Below are 18,373 nucleotides of genomic sequence, written 5' to 3' on the forward strand. Positions count from 1 at the left end.
TGAAATTATTTTGTGTATATATTGTAAAAGAGTGTTTTGATTTCATTTTTCCCAACAGATATACAATTATCCCAGCACCTTTTATTGAACAGCTTGTTTCTTCCCCCATTGACCTCTGATAATGATGGTATAATGGTGGTCATGATGCTAATATTAACATTCACTAAGGACTGACCATGTACCAAGCAATGTTCTAAGTGTGAGATAGCTTATGCAAATCCTTATACAAATCCCTACAAACAGATCCTGCTACTATTCCCAGTTTTTAGACAAGAAACAAATGCAGAGAGTTTAAGTAACTTGCTCCATGTGACAAAGCTGGTCTATCAAAGAGCTAAAGTGAAAGTGTTAGTTACTCAGTCCTGTCCAACTCTCTGTGACCCCCATGAACTGTGTAGCCCACCAGGCTCCTCTGTCCATGGGATTCTCCAGGCAAGAATACTGGAGTGGGTTGCCATTCCCTTCTCCAGGGGATCTTCCCAACCCAAGGACTGAACCCCGGTCTCCTGCACTACAGGCAGATTCTTTACCATCTGAGTCCCCCAGTTCAGTTCAGTTGCTCAGTCGTGTCCAACTCTTTGCGAACCCATGAATTGCAGCACGCCAGGCCTCCCTGTCCATCATCAACTCCCAGAGTTTACTCAAACTCATGTCCATTGAGTCGGTGATGCCATCCAGCCATCTCATCATCTGTCGTCCCCTTCTCCTCCTGCCCCAATCCCTCCCAGCATCACGGTCTTTTCCAATGAGTCAACTCTTCGCATGAGGTGGCCAAAGTATTGGAGTTTCAGCTTCAGCATCAGTCCTTCCAATGAACACCCAGGACTGATCTCCTTTAGGATGGACTGGTTGGATCTCCTTGCAGTCCAAGGGACCCTCACCAACTGAGCTATTTCAAATCCTGAAAGATGATGCTGTGAAAGTGCTGCACTCAATATGCCAGCAAATTTGGAAAACTCAGCAGTGGCCACAGGACTGGGAAAGGTCAGTTTTCATTCCAATCCCAAAGAAAGGCAATGCCAAAGAATGCTCAAACTACCGCACAATTGCACTCATCTCACATGTTAGTAAAGTAATGCTCAAAATTCTCCAACCCAGGCTTCAGCAATACGTGAACTGTGAACTTTCAGATGTTCAAGCTGGTTTTAGAAAAGGCAGAGGAACCAGAGATCAAATTGCCAACATCTGTTGGATCATCGAAAAAGCAAGAGAGTTCCAGAAAAACATCTATTTCTGCTTTATTGACTATGCCAAAGCCTTTGACTGTGTGGATCGCAATAAACTGTGGAAAATTATGAAAGACATGGGAATACCAGACCACCTGACCTGCCTCTTGAGAAACCTATATGCAGGTCAGGAAGCAACAGAACTTGTCATGGAACAACAGACTGGTTCCAAATAGGAAAAGGAGTGCGTCAAGGCTGTATATTGTCAGCCTGCTTATTTAACTTATATGCAGAGTACATCATGAGATACGCTGGGCTGAAAGAAGCACAAGCTGGAATCAAGACTGCCGGGAGAAATATCAATAACCTCAGATATACAGATGACACCACCGTTATGGCACAAAGTGAAGAGGAACTAAAAAGCCTCTTGATGAAAGTGAAAGAGGATAGTGAAACAGTTGGCTTAAAGTTCAACATTCAGAAAACTAAGATCATGGCATCTGGTCCCAACACTTCATGGGAAATAGATGGGGAAACAGTGGAAACAGTGTCAGACTTTTATTTTGGGGGGCTCCAAAATCACTGCAGATGGTGACTGCAGCCATGAAATTAAAAGACGCTTACTCCTTGGAAGGAAAGTTATGACCAACCTAGATAGCATATTAAAAAGCAGAGACATTACACTGCCAACAAAGGTCCATCTAGTCAAGGCCATGGTTTTTCCAGTGGTCATGTATGGATGTGAGAGTTGGACTGTGAAGAAAGCTGAGCTCTGGAGAATTGATGCTTTTGAACTGTGGTGTCCAGGGAAGCTTCAAAGAGCTGGAGTTCAAATCAATTCATTCTAGCCTCCGGGTCCTACTTCTGGTTCCTCTGGGTCCAGCTTCTCTGATTTTTCTATACGATTACCTGTTTTCTAGACAAAGTCTTTTTTGGCTTGGGCCTGTTCCTGGCCTTCTCTTCTTTGCATTCTCCTATTTTTCTGTCCCTGGCCAATAACACACAGCCTTTTAATTAACTTCACAGTAAGTCTGTGTTGGATGTGGCCAGTACCCCCACCTTGCTTTTCTAGAGTGTTTTGTCTGTTGACTGACTTTTGCAGCTCCTTTTAGTCTTTGAATTACATTCTCCGGAAACTTGTTGGGATTTTAATTGAAACTGCATTAGATCTATAGATAATTTGGGAATGATTTGTTATATTCTCCTTATAGAGCCTTGTATCTCTTCATTTCTTCTGGGTTTCTTTAACGTCTCAAGAAGGTTTTATTATTTTCTCCCTGATGGTCTCACAGATTTTTTATTAAGTTCATTTCTACCCACTTGCAATTTTTCATGCTATTGTGAATGATATGGTTGCTAAAACTTCATGTTCGGCTTGTTGCTCTTGTATTGAAAAGCAGTTGTGTCCTATACATTGATTTTATATCCAGCAACTGTATTAAACTCTTAGTTCTTAAAAGTTATCACTGGATTCTTTTGTCTGTGCTACACAGTTAATCATATGCTCTGTGAATGACGTATTTCTTCCTTTCCAATCCTGATACTTTTTTTCCCTATCTTGTCTTATTGAGCAACTGATTTCCCCAAATTAGGTCTGACATCCATTATCCAAAACCTTTGGGACCAGGTGTGTTTGGAATTCCAGATTTTTTAAAATTTAGGAAGGAACTACAGTAAATATATCATGTAATGTAATATCAATCTGGTTCTACCATGAAAGATAAAAATAATCACAGTAAGTGTGACAAATCAAGATTATAAATAGGCTTGGGTAAAGTTTGTCACTAGATGAATTAATATTTCTTAAAATACTTTTTTATTATTTATTTGTATGTGTCAGGTCTTCGTCATGCAGGATCTTTCATTAGGTTTTCTAACATGTCTTCTTTAAACTTAAGTATTTTAAAAATATGTAGTATTTGGACCAGATGTTATGAATAATAGTAGAAATAAAACTATTTTATTCTGTATTTTTAAAACTGTTTCGTACAAGTAAGAGCTCTCCTGGTCGCACGCAAAACAAGCTCTCAAAAATTCTCTAGTTGTGGCATGTGCAATCTCAGTTTCCCGACCAGGGACTGAACCCGTGACCCCTATGCTGGAAGGTGGATTTGTAACCACTGGACCACCAGGGAAGTCCCCGAACCTTCTTTACTTAACGTTGGTGGTGAGTTAATTGCTACGTGTTTAATCTTTTTCATTGGTGTTAACTAAGTTTCAGGTTCCAGGGCTAAAAAGAAGTTTTCCACTATGGTATTTCTCTAATATTGTGCCCAGTCCCACACACACACCTGGAAATAATTTATAGAGTTTAGAAGTAAGTCAGTTTTAAAATCTGGCTTTTCGTTCTCATTAAAAGTTTAGTTTATATACTTTGCTCTTCATTAGTCTTTGGACTGCCTTCAAAGTTCCTCCTGGTATTTAGAATGTGGTTTCCTCCTCTCTCCCTCTCCCTCTTTTCTTCTGCCCTTGGGTTAGTCTTAAACCTGTGGAGGATGGTGTGGGATGTTTGAGAGGTACAGTGAGTTCTCTAGGGCTTAGAGAACGGCTGGCCAGCTGGAGGAGGGGGAGGGGACTGAACTCTTGCACCTGCTGATGGAGCCAGTCCAGGAAAGAAACCAGTTCACATTTAGACAGCCTTCGATGTTCAAGCTGATGTGCAGAAACCTGGAAATGAATGAGAAGATTCCATTCCAGGTCGAGGCCAGCTGGTGATGATCCCGAGTGTTTGTTTTAAAAATGTTCATCTTAACAAACTTGACTAAGCCCCTCTAGTGTTCTGTCACAATGAGAACGTTTTTTTTTTTTTTTTTCTTATAAAGAGCAAGGTTTTGTTCTCTGACTAATTTCCGTCTTCAATTAGCATTGATGCAGCCCACTACAATTTCAAGCTAGACCCAGCTTTCTGAACCTAGTTTTTATAGGTTCATCATCCTTCCTTCCTTCCTTCCTTCCTTCTTTCATTGAAGTATAGTTGATTTATAATGTTATGTTAGTTTCAGGGATACAGAGCAGTGATTCAGTGTTTTATATATATATATATATATATCTTCTTTTCAGATTCTTTTCAGTTATAGGTTATTACAAGACAGTGAGTATAGTTCCCAATGCCATACAGTAGGTCCTTGTTTGCCTACTTTATATTCAGTAGTGCTTAGTCACTTAGTCGTGTCGGACTCTTTGCGACCCCATGGACTGTGGCCCGCCAGGCACCTCTGTCCGTGGGGATTCTCCAGGCAAGAGTACTGGAGTGGGTTGCCATGCCCTCCAGGGGATCTTTCCAACCCAGGGATCGAACCCCAGGTCTCCCGCATTGCAGGTGGATTCTTTACCTTCTGAGCCACCAGGGACGCCCTATACAATAGTATATATCTGTTAATCCCAAACTCCTAATTTACCCCACCCTACCCATCACGCTTAATTCTTTTCTTCCTCTACTTAAATATTTGACAATGTCTATCTGGAGGAGTACCGTTGAAAATATCATTTACAGGCAGAACTAGCACAACATTGTAAAGCCATTTTCCTCCAATTAAAAAAAATATATTACCATGAAATATCACTTACAGAGTTAGCGCTTTTTTCTTTTTTTTAATGAAAAATAGTGAACCATCCTTGAAATGTTTTTTTCTTTGAAAATCTTATTCTTTGCTGTGTCTTTCACGCAGCCTGTTTGGGGCAGTTACAGATGTTTGTTTTTGTTTGTTTATTGCTTTTACTGGAACAGAGAAGGGGGCAGAGAGTGATTAAGGTGTTCTAAGTACATTGAAATAGGCCAGAAGCTTATTGCAGCTTCTTAAAGCAGTGCATTCCAGAGCAATTTCCCCTCCAAGTCTCATCTGCTTGGTCTCCAGTGCAGTCAGAATCTGGGTGCTTTTTGTACACATAGGATTTCTTACCTTGTCTTTTCACTTCAGGATACAGGGTAAAATTACATTACAGTCGGCTGAGGGCACCCCGCATTCTTTGGCCCAAGTCTTCTGCTTTCTGGGGCTTTTCATTCGTTGTACATCCAGCCAGCACCAGCCTCCTTACTGCCCTTTGTACACAATGTAATTATTGTTAGAAAAATTCCAAGACACAACTTTTCACGTTCTGTGCGCCTTTCCACATTCTTTATGTCAATAACTTCATCCATACGCTGTTGCCTCTTACACTTCAGCTTTAGTTTTTGTTTTTGACTTGAACATATATTTTCATCTCATGTTTATGTCCTTACCTCTCATGTTTCCAGAGCAATGGCTGGAAAGAACATGGACTAATTCTTTAGTATTTTCATTTTTACAACAGAGATAGTTCACAACAGTGACTCATTATAGCAAATATACCTGACTTTGTACCTGTTTTATTCTGACGTGCTGTCTCAGTTTAGTCACTCAGTCGTGTCCGACTCTTTGCAACCCCATGAATCACAGCACGCCAGGCCTCCCTGTCCATCACCAACTCCTGGAGTCTACCCAAACCCATGTCCATTGAGTCAGTGGTGCCATCCAGCCATCTCATCCTGTTGTCCCCTTCTCCTCCTGCCCCCAATCCTTCCCAGCATTAGGGTCTTTTCCAATGAGTCAACTCTTCACATGAGGTGAACAAAGTATTGGAGTTTCAGCTTCAACATCAGTCCTTCCAATGAACACCCAGGACTGATCTCCTTTAGGATGGACTGGTTGGATCTCCTTGCAGTCCAAGGGACTCTCAAGAGTCTTCTCCAACACCACAGTTCAAAAGCATCAATTCTTTGGTGCTCTGCTTTCTTCACAGTCCAACTTTCACATCCATACATGACCACTGGAAAAACCATAGCCTTGACTAGACGGACCTTTGTTGGCAGTGTAATGTCTCTGCTTTTTAATATGCTATCCAGGTTGGTCATAACTTTCCTTCCAAGGAGTAAACGTCTTTTAATTTCATGGCTGCAATCACCATCTGCAGTGATTTTGGAGCCCCCCCCCCCACCTCCAAAAACAGTGACATGCTATAGACTTCCTTATTTGTTTTTAAACACTTATTTATCTGGCTGCAGTGGGTCTTAGTTGTGGCATGCGGGATCTTTGATCTTCATTGTGGCATGCGGGTTCTTTCAGTTGCAGCATCCAGAATTTTTCTTTGCAGCTGGCATTGTACACCCTATAGCATGCGAACTCTTAATTACAGCGCATGGGATCTAGTTCCCTGACCTGGGATCGAACCCAGGTCCCCTCCATTGGAAGCACGGAGTCTTAGCCACTGGACAACAAGGGAATCCCTAGACCTGCTTTTTAAAGAGATCTCAAGTTCAGGAAAACCTTTCATTTTGCATGCATCCCCTTCCTAATTAAAATCTGTTGTACCAACTTGACTGTCCAGCCATGACCCTGTCACATCAGAGCCCCTCTTTTGTCAGTTGTGTTATAGGCTCTTGCCTGAGTAGGCATTTTCAACCCAAGGAGCCACACCACCCCAATTCACTGGACCCACTTCAGAATCAGCAGATGTATACATGGTTTGATAGAATCTGCAAAAATCTGTATTGTCAAAACACAAGGCTATCTGGCTCCTTGAAAGAAACCCTCTCTAATGCTGTCTCTCACATTTTATCTACTGTGGACAAACACTGAAGTCACTTTGGGTAATGGTTTTTCATCACTTTCAAGGTTTGACAACTTTTACGTTGAACCTATATTTTGGGGTATTTCTGCCTTTAATTTAATGTATGAGGACAAGTCTTCCTTTGTCCAAGGAAATGAATTGAAATCTTTGTTAAACATTCAAGAAATAGAATTGCAGATGGTATTTTGGATGACACATTTTTGTTTATAAAGTTCTATAATTTTTTGTTGTTGTTCTTTCTGTAGATGCAACCACTTGAATATTCAGACTCAAATGGATTTTTAAAAACTTTTTAAGTGAGGTTTTTTAACATTCAGTCTGGGTAAATCTATATCATCTGACACTTCTGTGTATGCGTAGGTAGTGACTTTTTAAAAAAATTTCATTTTTAATTGGAGGATAATTGCTTTACAATATTGTGTTGGCCTCTGCCGTAGAACAACATGAATCCGCCATGAGTATGCATTTGTCCCCTCCCTCTTGAACCTCCTCCCACTCCATTCCGCTGCTCTAGGTTCTCACCGAGTACCAGGTCGTGTCCCTGTTACACTGCAGCTTCCAATCAGCTGTTTCACACGTGTAATCTGTTTGTTTGATTGCTGCCCTCTCAGTTCGCCCCACCGTCTCCTTCCCCTGCTGTGTGCTCTGCCCCCTCTCGGTTCTGTGTGTCTGTGTCTCTATTCCTGTCCTGCAAGCAGGTTCATCAGTACCATTTTTCTAGATTCCATATGTATGCATTAATATACGATATTTGCTTTTCTCTTTCTGACTTATACTTCACTCTGTATAACAGGCTCTGGGTTCATCTACCTCGCTGGAACTGCCTCAAATATGTTCTTTTTTATGGCTGAATAATATTCCATTATATATATGTACCACAACTTTGTTATCCATTCATCTGTTGGTGGACATCTAGGTTGCTCTGACACTCTTTTAAAAATTTTTTTGTTTTCCATTGGAGTATAGGAGATTAACAGGGCTTTCCTGGTGACTCAGATGGTAAAGAATCTGCCTGCAATGTAGACCTGGGTTCGATTCCTGGGTCAGGAAGGTCCCCTAGAGAAGGGAATGGCTACCCACTCCAGTATTCTTGCCTGGAAAATCCCATGGACAGAGGGGTCTGGTGGGCTCAGCCCATGGGGTCTCAAAGAGTCGGACAGGACTGAGCAACTAGGCACTCACACAATAGTAGATTAACAATGTTGCATTAGTTTCAGGTATACCTCAAAATTATTCAGTTACACATATACCTGTATCTACCTTTTTTCAAATCTCTTCTAACACTTCCCTCAAAGAGAAGAGGAAGCCAACACCAGTAATATCATCCCAAGGGATTCTGTTGAAATAGAGCCATTTGGAGCACTTCCCTGGCGTCCAGTGGTTAGGATGCCTAGTTTTCACTACAGGGGGCACAAGTTTGATCCCTGGTTGGGGAACTAAGGTCGCACGTGCCACGGCCAAAAGAGAAAAAGGAATAGAGCTATTTAGGATCTGGTGCTTCTCAGAGTGCCCAAATCCTTAGGAAAGCGGGTGTCTTACAGAATTAGAGCATCCTAAAACAGTACCTTGATACCACATGGAAGTGCCCAGTGACAGGGAAGGGATAATTCCCTTTCCTGAGGAAGTAACTTCCGGCAGGGGGATGGATTTCCACATTTCCGTGTGGAGGAGGGCTGCCTTTGGATCCCCTTTCTCCAGTCTGAGCCATTTATACAGAGGTGACTTTGGCAACTTAGTTTCTTCTTAGATTGGCTTTTTCCAGGGATTTTGATGTGTCTGTTTAGTATCCTTTTTGATTAGAGGAAGTAGCATGTTAAAAATGGACATGTAAAAAAAAAAAAAAAAAAAATGGACATGTACTTTGGAGAAAGCTTTGCTGTGGCCGATTTGGGTCTCTTCCTCTTAAGTAGCTTTTGTGCTCATATTTCCTACATCAGTTCTTTGGCATCATTTGAAGAAAAAAAAAAAAAATCAGATTTCAGAAGTCTTCTTGAGTAAGCAAGAATAGTCATTATATCTGACCTAGAGAAACCAGTCTTCACTCTGACTGATACTGTAGGTCTATGGGAAGGCAAATTTTGTTTGTATTAAACTTTATGATTTAGGGACTTCTCTGGCAGTCCAGTGGTTAAGACTCCATGCTCTCAATGCTAATCCCTGGTCAGGGAACTAAGGTCATGCATACCACATGGTGGAGCCGAAAAAAAAAAAAACCCAAAATACAAAAAAATAAATAAACTTCATGATTTTTTAGAATCTCTGATGAAGATAACTTCATGACCCAAACAAATGCCAGAGTTCATGCTTATTTCATTGTTCAATCTTTTTTTTTTTTTTTTTTTTTCAATCTTCAATATATAAAGGAGCTTAATCACAGTCTAGGACATAAAACCAGGCCTGAAAAAATAAAAATACCAATTAATACAATTGCACTTTCCTCATTTGTCTTTTCGGCTTACTCAGCCCCTGGTAGCTGAAAGCTCCTGCCAGGAGCCTTTGGTTCATTAGAACTCAAAGGAGCAAGGAGAATTCAAGAGAAGGCTTGGTAAGGGGGAGGGGGAAGGAGATTCTGAAAAGGTGCCTGTGAGGTTGCAATCAGTTACTTGGACACATCCATTTGCAGTTCTCTTGGCAAATTTGGAGTTATTTGTTGAGTGTATATATAGTATACACTTATAAATCAAACATTTTCCATTAGGTCATACATTATCTGACTTTCTTCATCTTTGGCAATATGAAGCTTTCAAGTAGAAATTTTAGAGTATGTGTCATATGATAGTGGTTCCTCAAGTGCGTCTCTGAACCTCTGGAGGTTCCAGAAACCCTCTCATGGAGTCCACGAGGTCAAAACTATTTCCATAATGATACTAAGAGATTGTCTTTTTCACTGTGTGGGCGTTTGCACTAATGGTGCAAAAGCAGTGGTGGGTAAGATGACTGGTGACTTAGCAGGAATCAGGGTGCTGGCTCCAAGTTGTGGTAGTGGTTACTGTATTCTCATCACTACCTATTTAAAAAAAAATCAGTTTTATTTTTAAGTGTCTTTGATGAAACAGTAAAGATGAATAATTTTATTGAATCTCAATGTTTGAATATACATCATACATCTTTTTCATAGTGTGGCAAGACAGGAAGTATCCTTAAACCAGAATACTTAAGTGATTGTATTTTGAGCTGGACTAGCTGCTTTTATCAGGGGCCTTCCCGGGTAGCTCAGCTGATAAAGAAAATGCCTGCAATGCAGGAGACCCTGGTTCGATTCCTTGGTCCAGAAATTTCCCTGGAGAAGAGAGAGGCTACCCACTCCAGTATTCTTGGACTTTCCTAGTGGCTCAGACAGTAAAGAATCTGCCCGGCAATGAGGGAAACCATGGAAGACCAAATGAAGGAGGGCATGGCAACCCACTCCAGTGAATACTTGCCTGGAGAATCCCCGTGGACAGAGGAGCCTGGCGGGCTGCAGTCCCCGGGGTTGCAATGAGTCGGACACTGAGTGACTTAAGCACAGCTCAGCTGCTGTGTTTAGCTGCTACGCCGTGTCTGACTCTCTGCAGCCCCACGGACTGTAGCCCACCAGGCTCCTCTGTCCATGGGATTTCCCAGGCAAGAATACCAGAGCGGGTTGCTATTTCCTTTTCCAGGGGATCTTCCCAACCCAGAAAATGAATCCGAGTCTCCTGCATTGGCAGGTGGATTCTTTACCACTGATCCACCAGGGAAGCCCACTTTCATCATAGGATGTCGTTTTTACTTCAGAGAATAATCAACAAATGAACTCTTGGGTGTTTGGCAGACATTTTCTCTAAAATAAATGAAGCAAGCCTGTCACCCCAAGGAAACAACTGATAGTATTTGTAGCCAATGATAAAATCCCAGTTTTTAAGTGGAAATTAAAGTTTTGAAAAATGTACCCTTGTCACTGTGACCTTGACTGTTACCACATATTTAAAGACTCATCAGATAAGATCAATAGTGATATAGACATGTGATTCTAAAATAGTTTATGTTGAAATGTGTCAACACTTGGAAGATCTGCATACATCATTGAAATAATATTTTCCAAATGACCAGAGCATACTATAGTCATGCCCAGGTAAGAGATCCATTCAAAGTGCAAGACAGACTAGTGCATTTTATTGTAACTGGTATGAAAAATTCATTGCCATGGTTTCAAATTTCACGTTGCAGCTAGCCTTTAAGAAACTACTATTTGTTGAGTTTGGGTATGGTATCAAATAAGAATATCCACAATTATCTAGAAAGGGCATTGAAATACGCCTCCATTTTCTAACCATTGCATATCTGGGTTAAGTTGTATTTTTTTATATACTTCCACGAAAATAAGGACCCACAACAGACTGAATGTGAAAGATGAGAATCCAGCTGTTTTCTATTAAACCAGACATTAAAGAGATTTGCAGACATGTAAAACAGTGCCATACTTCTCATTTTTGGGGGGGGAGAGGTTTCTTTTTAAGTAAAGTTCTTAAAAATAATATATACATATATATATGCTAGGTAAATTAATATACAACAAATTTATTATTCTTTTAAAATGAATTGATATTTTTTAAGTGTTTCAGCTTTTAATTTCTGATAGAGTAAATATTGATAGCTATAAACCAGATAAACAGGAACTTCCCTGGTGGTCCAATGGGTAAGACTCCTCGATCCTGATGCAAGGAGTCTGGGTTTGATCCCCAGTCAGGGAACTAGATCCCATGTGCCACAGCTAAAAGGTCCTGCATGCTGCTGCTAAGACCCAGCTCAGCCTCTGTGTGTGTGTGTATACAAACAAATAAACATACACACATGTGTATATAATAAAATTAGATGAACAAAGGCTCTTTGGGGTCTTTAATGAATTTAAGAGGGCAAAGGAGTCTTCAAAACTGCTGCAATGTGACATCAAACAGGAAAGGATACATTTTCTCTCTCTCTTTCCCTCCCTCTCTTTAAATCAAGTATAATTCACAGAAAATGGAAAGGACTCATTTTTGATCATGGTACCATCTGCAAAGTAGTAAAGGCTATTTTGAAAAATACCACCTACAATAGTTGCTCACCAAAGAGTCTTTTTAAGATCTGGAGGGTTTTGGGTTGTTTTTTTCCCCATTAAATTTTCCACATTTTCATCAAGAATGTAAGCAGGTTGATTGGTTTTTCATCTGTTTTGAATTTTCTTGTAGCTGCTGTCAAGAAGTCCATGTTGTGACCTCCATGTGACAGCAACAGTAGAGTCTTGCATCATTGAGGTGTTGTAATATAGCAGAAAAAAGATCTATGCTATATTCACGAGGAAGCACTAGCTTGTTACTGAGTCAAGTTTTTTTTTTTATTATTAAGATCTTCTATCTTATTTGGACACTTATCTTAGTAAGTGCTTTATTACAGCTTGCAGAATGGTCTTGAATAGAGATAACTTTATTGAAAACATACTGTTTGTTTGAGGCCAGTAATTTTTAAGGTAGGTTCAATTCAAGTGTAAAATTTTTTAAAAAGTTCTTGATCTCAAAAGCTGTTGCTTTATATTGTACATATTAGTGCTAAAAAGAATTGCAAAATAATATAGTAAGGAAAAGTACGAAGTTTGGTTGTTAGCAAGAGCAGATGATCTCAATAAGTTTTCAAGGAAACATCTCTACCTTTAAAAATAGTAAGGCTGGGGACTTCCCTGATGGTCCAGTGGTTGACTCCATACTTCCAATGCAGGAGGCATGGGTTTGATCCCTGGTCAGGGAACTAAGATCCCACATGCCCTGTAGCATGGGCAAAAAAAAAAAAAAAAAAAGTAAGGCTCTGGTGGTAGAAATTATACAGAGAGAGGGGTCTCAAATGGAGGGAGGGGTATGAAAAGGAGTTAAATAAATGAAGTAATTATAAAACTGTATTAACAACAGTTTACTGATTAGCAGAAAGCTATAAAGTAGTCTTGCTCTGGGGATTCCCTGGTGGGCCAGTGGTTAAGAATCCACCTTCCAATGCAGGGCACACAGATTTGACCCCTAGTTGGGGAATTAAGATCCCACATGCTGTGGGGTAACTAAGTCCACGAGCCCCAAAACTAGAGAGGCCTTGATGCACCTCGACAGAGACCCAGTGCAGTCAAAATAAAGAATCAAATAAAATGGCTAATTAAAAATAAGAAGAAGCCTTGCTCTGAATAACTAGGAATGATTGCAGTCATTACTTGAACTGTTTGTATATTTGTTCTCTCAAGTAGTTTAAAGAGATCTACAGTCTTGTTTACACTATAAATTTGCCTGACCATCCTTGTCCTTAGAGGTAACATAAATAACCTTCTTGAGCAGTGAAGTCTCAGAGTTTGTGAGATCTATTATTGGGGACCAGGAATCAATCAAAGTCTTTAATATTGGTCCTTGATTTTTGGTGGCTCAGCTGATAAAGAATCTGCCTGCAACGAGGGAGACCTGGGTTCGATCCCTGGGTTGGGAAGATCCCCTGGAGAAGGGAAAGGCTACCCACTCCAGTATTCTGGCCTGGAGAATTCCATGGACTGTATGGTCCATGGGGTCGCGAAGAGTCAGACGCAACTGAACAACTTTCACTTTCTTTCACTTGATTTTTTTATGGTAATAGTAAACATTATTAGGTATCCAGATAAATATTTTACAGTGCTAATTTTTAATTAGAAAACATTCTAGTAAAAGAAAACCTGAATTTCTTTTTTTTTTTTTAATTAATTTGTTTAATTTTGGTTGTGCTGGGTCTTCACTGCTCTGCAGGGGCTTTATCTAGTTGGGGATAGTGGGGGCTGTTCTGTTGTGCACGAGCTTCTCGTTGCAGTGGCTTCTCTCGTTTCAGAGCACAGGTCTAGGCCCATGGGCTTCAGTAGTTGCAGCTCACGGACTCCAGGACACAGCCTCAGTAGCTGTGGCTTAGTTGTCTTGCTGGCATGAGGAATCTTTCCAGACCGGAGCTCGAACCCATGTCCCCTGTATTGGCAGGTGGAGTATTCACTGTACCCCACCAGGGAAGTCCAAGAAAACCTGAATTTCTTTTTTTTAAAAAATTAATTAATTTATTTATTTTTTCTGAATTTCTTAAGTTGAGGTTTCTCCAACTGTTCTGTGGGGCTGGATTCCACTTTATGGAGAAGACAGGCAGAGGGGTGGCAGTTTGGGGTGAAGTGATTTGTTGAGTCAGGCTTCCATGAAGTGGAACCAAGCAGTCACCCTACGATTCTCCCCTGCACGTCCCTTCCAGCTCTCCATCTAATCTGTCACGAAGGCGAGCTGAGTTTGAGCTCAGTCGTCCGAGCCATGGACTGTAGCCCACCAGGCTCCTCTGTCCATGGGATTCTCCAGGCAAGGATACTGGAGGGGCTAGCCGTTCCCTTCTCCAGGGGATCTTCCCGACCCAGGGACTGAACCCAGGTCTTCTGCATTGCAGGCAGATTCTTTAGCATCTGAGCCACCAGGGACGCCCTCCTGACTGAAGTATAGTTGATTCCCAGTGTTGCACCCATCTCTGCGGTATGGCAGTGTCTCAGTTATACTCATGTGTCTATTCTTTTCTTATAATCTGTTTGATGCATTTTTAAACATTCTTTTCCATTATGATTTATCCCAGGATACTGGATATAGTTCCCTGGGTTATGCATTAGGTCCTCGTTCATGCATTCTAAAGGTAATGGTTTGCACGCTCGCTGATTCTTTGATCATGATCTGTGGACTCCGTCCTTCTGCTCCTGGTTTTTCGCCTTTGGATTACTGAACAGTCCCCTGACTTCCAGCTCCTGGTGATGCTAAACCTATCTCTGGCAGTGCCCCTCCATTTGCAAGCCCTTCAGTGGCTCACTGGTGCCCACCAGAGAGTCTGGGCACCTTAACTCGGCATTCAAGGCCCTGGGTGATTCAACGCGGACCCTCTGGTTCCATCAGCCACTGCCACTCGTTCCCTTGCGTCCTACCCCCACCGGTCTCTAGCAAGACCAGTCCACTGATTCCTGGTCCTCCCCCTGCCTTTGCGTTAGCTGTGGCTGGAATTGGGGCTTCCCTGGTGGCTCAGAGGATAAAGCATCTGCCTGCAATGCGGGAGACCTGGGTTCGATCCCTGGGTTGGGAAGATCCCCTGGAGAAGGAAATGGCAACCCACTCCAGTACTCTTGCCTGGAGAATCCCAAGGACAGAGGAGCCTGGCGGGCTACAGTCCACGGGGTCGCAAAGAGTCGGACACGACTGAGCGACTTCACTGTACTGTACTGTGGCTGGAATACCTGCCCGCTCTCACTCTTCCAGACTGCCATTCTCAAGGCACTCTGCATGTTGGGGCTATGTTTTTTTCTTGGTTCGCCAGCCCCAGTCGCCATTCCTGCCCCACACTGTAGGCCTGACACATGGTTGAATGTTAAATAGAGTCTGCGTGAGTCATTTTATTTGTTTGAAGAAAGTAGTATTTTGTAACTCTTCTCCCTCCCACTTCTTTGCCCCAAATTTCAATGAGCTTATGTTGAAAATTAACTTGCAAATGACCCTTAAGGTGCTAAGAGTGTGGCTGAGTTAACTCGGGAGTATGTTTCATCTCTCAGTTTTTGGTATCTGCAGAAGACACTCTGCTTTGCATCAATACATTAAATATATCCAAATACCACGTTTCTAAACAGGAATAGGGAACGTGAACGGATGGGTCAGAGTTCAATATCTCAGGCAGTTTTCAAACCAAATTTGGTAATGTTGATTTAAAATTGCTCAACGAAAAAGCACCCAAGTACAATCATGGAAAATGTTAGAACTGCTTTCTACGTACTGATATATTGTTGAGAGAACTGTGCACTGAAGTTATGTTAATCACAGAGAAAGATTACAAGCTCTGCCTTTGTTTTTTTTTTTTATTAACAGGATCAATTTGACAACTTAGAAAAACACACACAGTGGGGAATTGATATTCTTGAGAAATACATCAAATTTGTAAAGGAGAGGACAGAGATTGAACTCAGCTATGCAAAGCAACTCAGGTAAGTTGATATTGAGAAAGGTTGTTTGTTAACTGCAGAATGAATGTAAGGGTCATTTATATCCTCATTTTATACCATAAATGTGTAAGCCTTTAAATATTGATTTTCCCCTTTCAGGAAAGCTTATATTTCAGTAAAAGCAATTTTTTTCATATAGAAAATTATTTTTCAGAGCACAGTAAACAGAAAAACCAAGTTATGGCTTTTATGCTCTGTTGCTTAAAAGGTTAGCAGCTGAATTTTGGAGCAGCTTTTTTTTTTTCCCCAGGAAACTTTTTTTGAAACATAACAACAGAGAAGTATACATATCATAAGTGTATGACTCCAGAAACTTTCAGAGTGAATACAATTTTGTGATCAGCACCCAAGTCAAGGAACAGAAAATTACCAGCCTCAGGCCCACTCCCCCAGTCCTTCCCATTTCACCCCCCTCCCCCACCCCCGTGGTGGACCACTCTACTGATCTCTGACCACATGGGTTGGTCTGGCATGTTTTTGAAGCTTTGGTGAATGTTATCATTTGTTAGGCACTGTCTGTATTTGGTTTCCTTTGTTCTTCTTCTTTTTTTTTTTTTTGTTCTTCTTTACATCTGAGAGATTCATTCATGTTACAGGTTGTGGTGTTTTTGTTTTGGTTGATGGATGTGTCAGAGCTTGTCTGGTCTACTGTCACCAGGAGATTGCTTGTTTCCAACCTGGGACTGTAAAGTACATGTCCAGGAGTGGAATCCCCGAGTCTTAGGCTTTGTGTGTGTTTAGATTTAGCAGACGGAGTCAATTTTCCAGAGAGCTCGTCTGATTCATGTTCCCTCCAGCAGCGGCTGAGAGGTCCTCAGGCAGCCCTTCTTATAACTCCAAGGACAAAATTATCCAAGAAGTTTGTGTTCTTATGTAAAATATTTAAAAGTTGCTGGCAGAACTAAACTTGAAGTGGCAAGATCTTTAATGATTTCTTGTTTGGTTGGTTTGTGCAGATTGTGAATATCTAGATGACTTTTGATTTAGAAACATTTCATTTTAATCCAAAGACCATTTGGACAAGGTGAATATCGGGTATCTTTGAAAGAATCATCTTAAAGAGCTCTTGCTGTCATTTAATAAGCACCTAAGTGGTACGTTTGGTACACTTCATGGATGATAAGTTTTGTTTCCATTGAGTAAAAAAAATACAATATATATTGCTCAATGAAATCATTTTTATAAAGAACTTTTTATAAATTTACTATTTATTTGCTTAATAGTACAGCTGGGAAAGACTTGCAGGCAACAGGAGACAGGGGCGGCAGAAGATGAGATGGTTAGATTGCATCATCAGCTCAATGGACATGGCTTTGAGCAAACTGTGGGAGATAGTGGAGGACAGAGGAGCCTGGCGTGCTGCAGTCTGTGGGGTCACAGAGTTGGACATGACATAGCGACTGAGCAGAAGTAACAACAAATTTCTTTAATGATAAATACATTATTCAATAATAATTTGATAATTTACTTACCATGAATTAAATTGTCTTTATTTAATTTTGCTTAATAAAATTTAAGTAAAATTAAATTTACTCAATAAGAATGTAATAAATAAACTTGTTTTTATAAATAAATTTTATTCCAGATGAACTTCTGATGCCTTGTATGTGTATCAGCCTCATTAGCAGTTTACAGCTTTGTAACTGACAGTGGGAGTGGTGAAGGAGCTGCTCCGTGTTGATTATTTAAACATTGCACTGCCGTAAAATGCTGTCTTTCCTGTGGAAATGGGTTACATAACAGCTTTAGCCAAAGTGTGCTGTGCTGTCCTTAGTCTCCCCTGATGGATTTCCCTATCTTTGTTGACTTTTTCTCTTGGTGTCATCTCCTCTTTCCTGGAGCCTCCTCCACTGTCCTGTTTTGCTTGGGAGGTTTGCCATCTGATGTCATGAAGTCTGTCCTCGGCAAGCTTCTCCATCGGCTCTGTGTCAAGACAGAAAGGTGCTGCTTTTGCTGCCCTCTGGGAAGCACCTGTCTCCCAGCCCTTTCTCATCACTCTCTGTGATCGAGGATTTAGGTAACAAAACTGGAGGCTATTGGCAAAGACTCCCAATTCCAGCAATAGGTTTTGAGTAACATTTAATGGCTTTCCATTGACCATTTTCCCCTGTTTCAGATCTAGAATAGCAGTGTTACTGCTGTGGCCGTTATCTCTTGGGAAGTCCTTTTCCTGAGATTTAAACGTTAACATTTGTTTCACTCCATCCCTGCAAAGTATCTAAGTTTGTGCTTAGGCTGTGTGCTCAGGCACTTAGTCATGTCCGACTCTTTTCGACCCCATGGACTGTAGCCCACCAGGCTCCTCTGTCCATAGGGATTCTCTAGGCAAGAATACTGGAGTGGGTTCCCATGCCCTCCTCCAGGGGATCTTCCCAGCCCAGGGATCAAACCCCAGGTCTCCTACATTGTAGGTGGATTCTTTACCCTCTGAGCCACCAGGAAAGCCCTGTGCTTCTGGGAGAGGTTGACAAAAACAGATAATGAGTAACTGAACCTTGCCTTCAAGACAATTACTAATCCTCTGGACATGTCTTCTAATCTTTGAGATCTGGGCAGGGCCCTTGGTGCTGAGGAGTAATCAGACTGTCTTTCGTTGATCTGCTTTTCCATTTGCCTGAGTCTTTCA

At 41.2% G+C, this 18,373-nt stretch overlaps 1 protein-coding gene across 22 annotated transcripts in view; it reads left to right on the plus strand.

Moving 5' to 3' along the window:
* Positions 1 to 18,373, plus strand: part of FNBP1 (formin binding protein 1) — a 133,406-nt gene that overhangs the window by 30,867 nt on the left and 84,166 nt on the right. For 21 of the 22 annotated variants that reach the window (XM_043916591.1, XM_043916589.1, XM_043916590.1 and 18 more), the window contains exon 2: positions 15,614 to 15,729. The exons of the other annotated variant lie outside the window; for it this stretch is intronic. In XM_043916591.1, coding sequence (XP_043772526.1) covers positions 15,614 to 15,729 — 116 coding nt within the window. The remainder of the gene's footprint in view (positions 1 to 15,613; positions 15,730 to 18,373) is intronic. 22 annotated transcript variants of the gene reach the window in all.

This window comes from Cervus elaphus, chromosome 11 (genome assembly GCF_910594005.1).
Source record: "Cervus elaphus chromosome 11, mCerEla1.1, whole genome shotgun sequence".
NCBI lineage: Eukaryota > Metazoa > Chordata > Mammalia > Artiodactyla > Cervidae > Cervus > Cervus elaphus.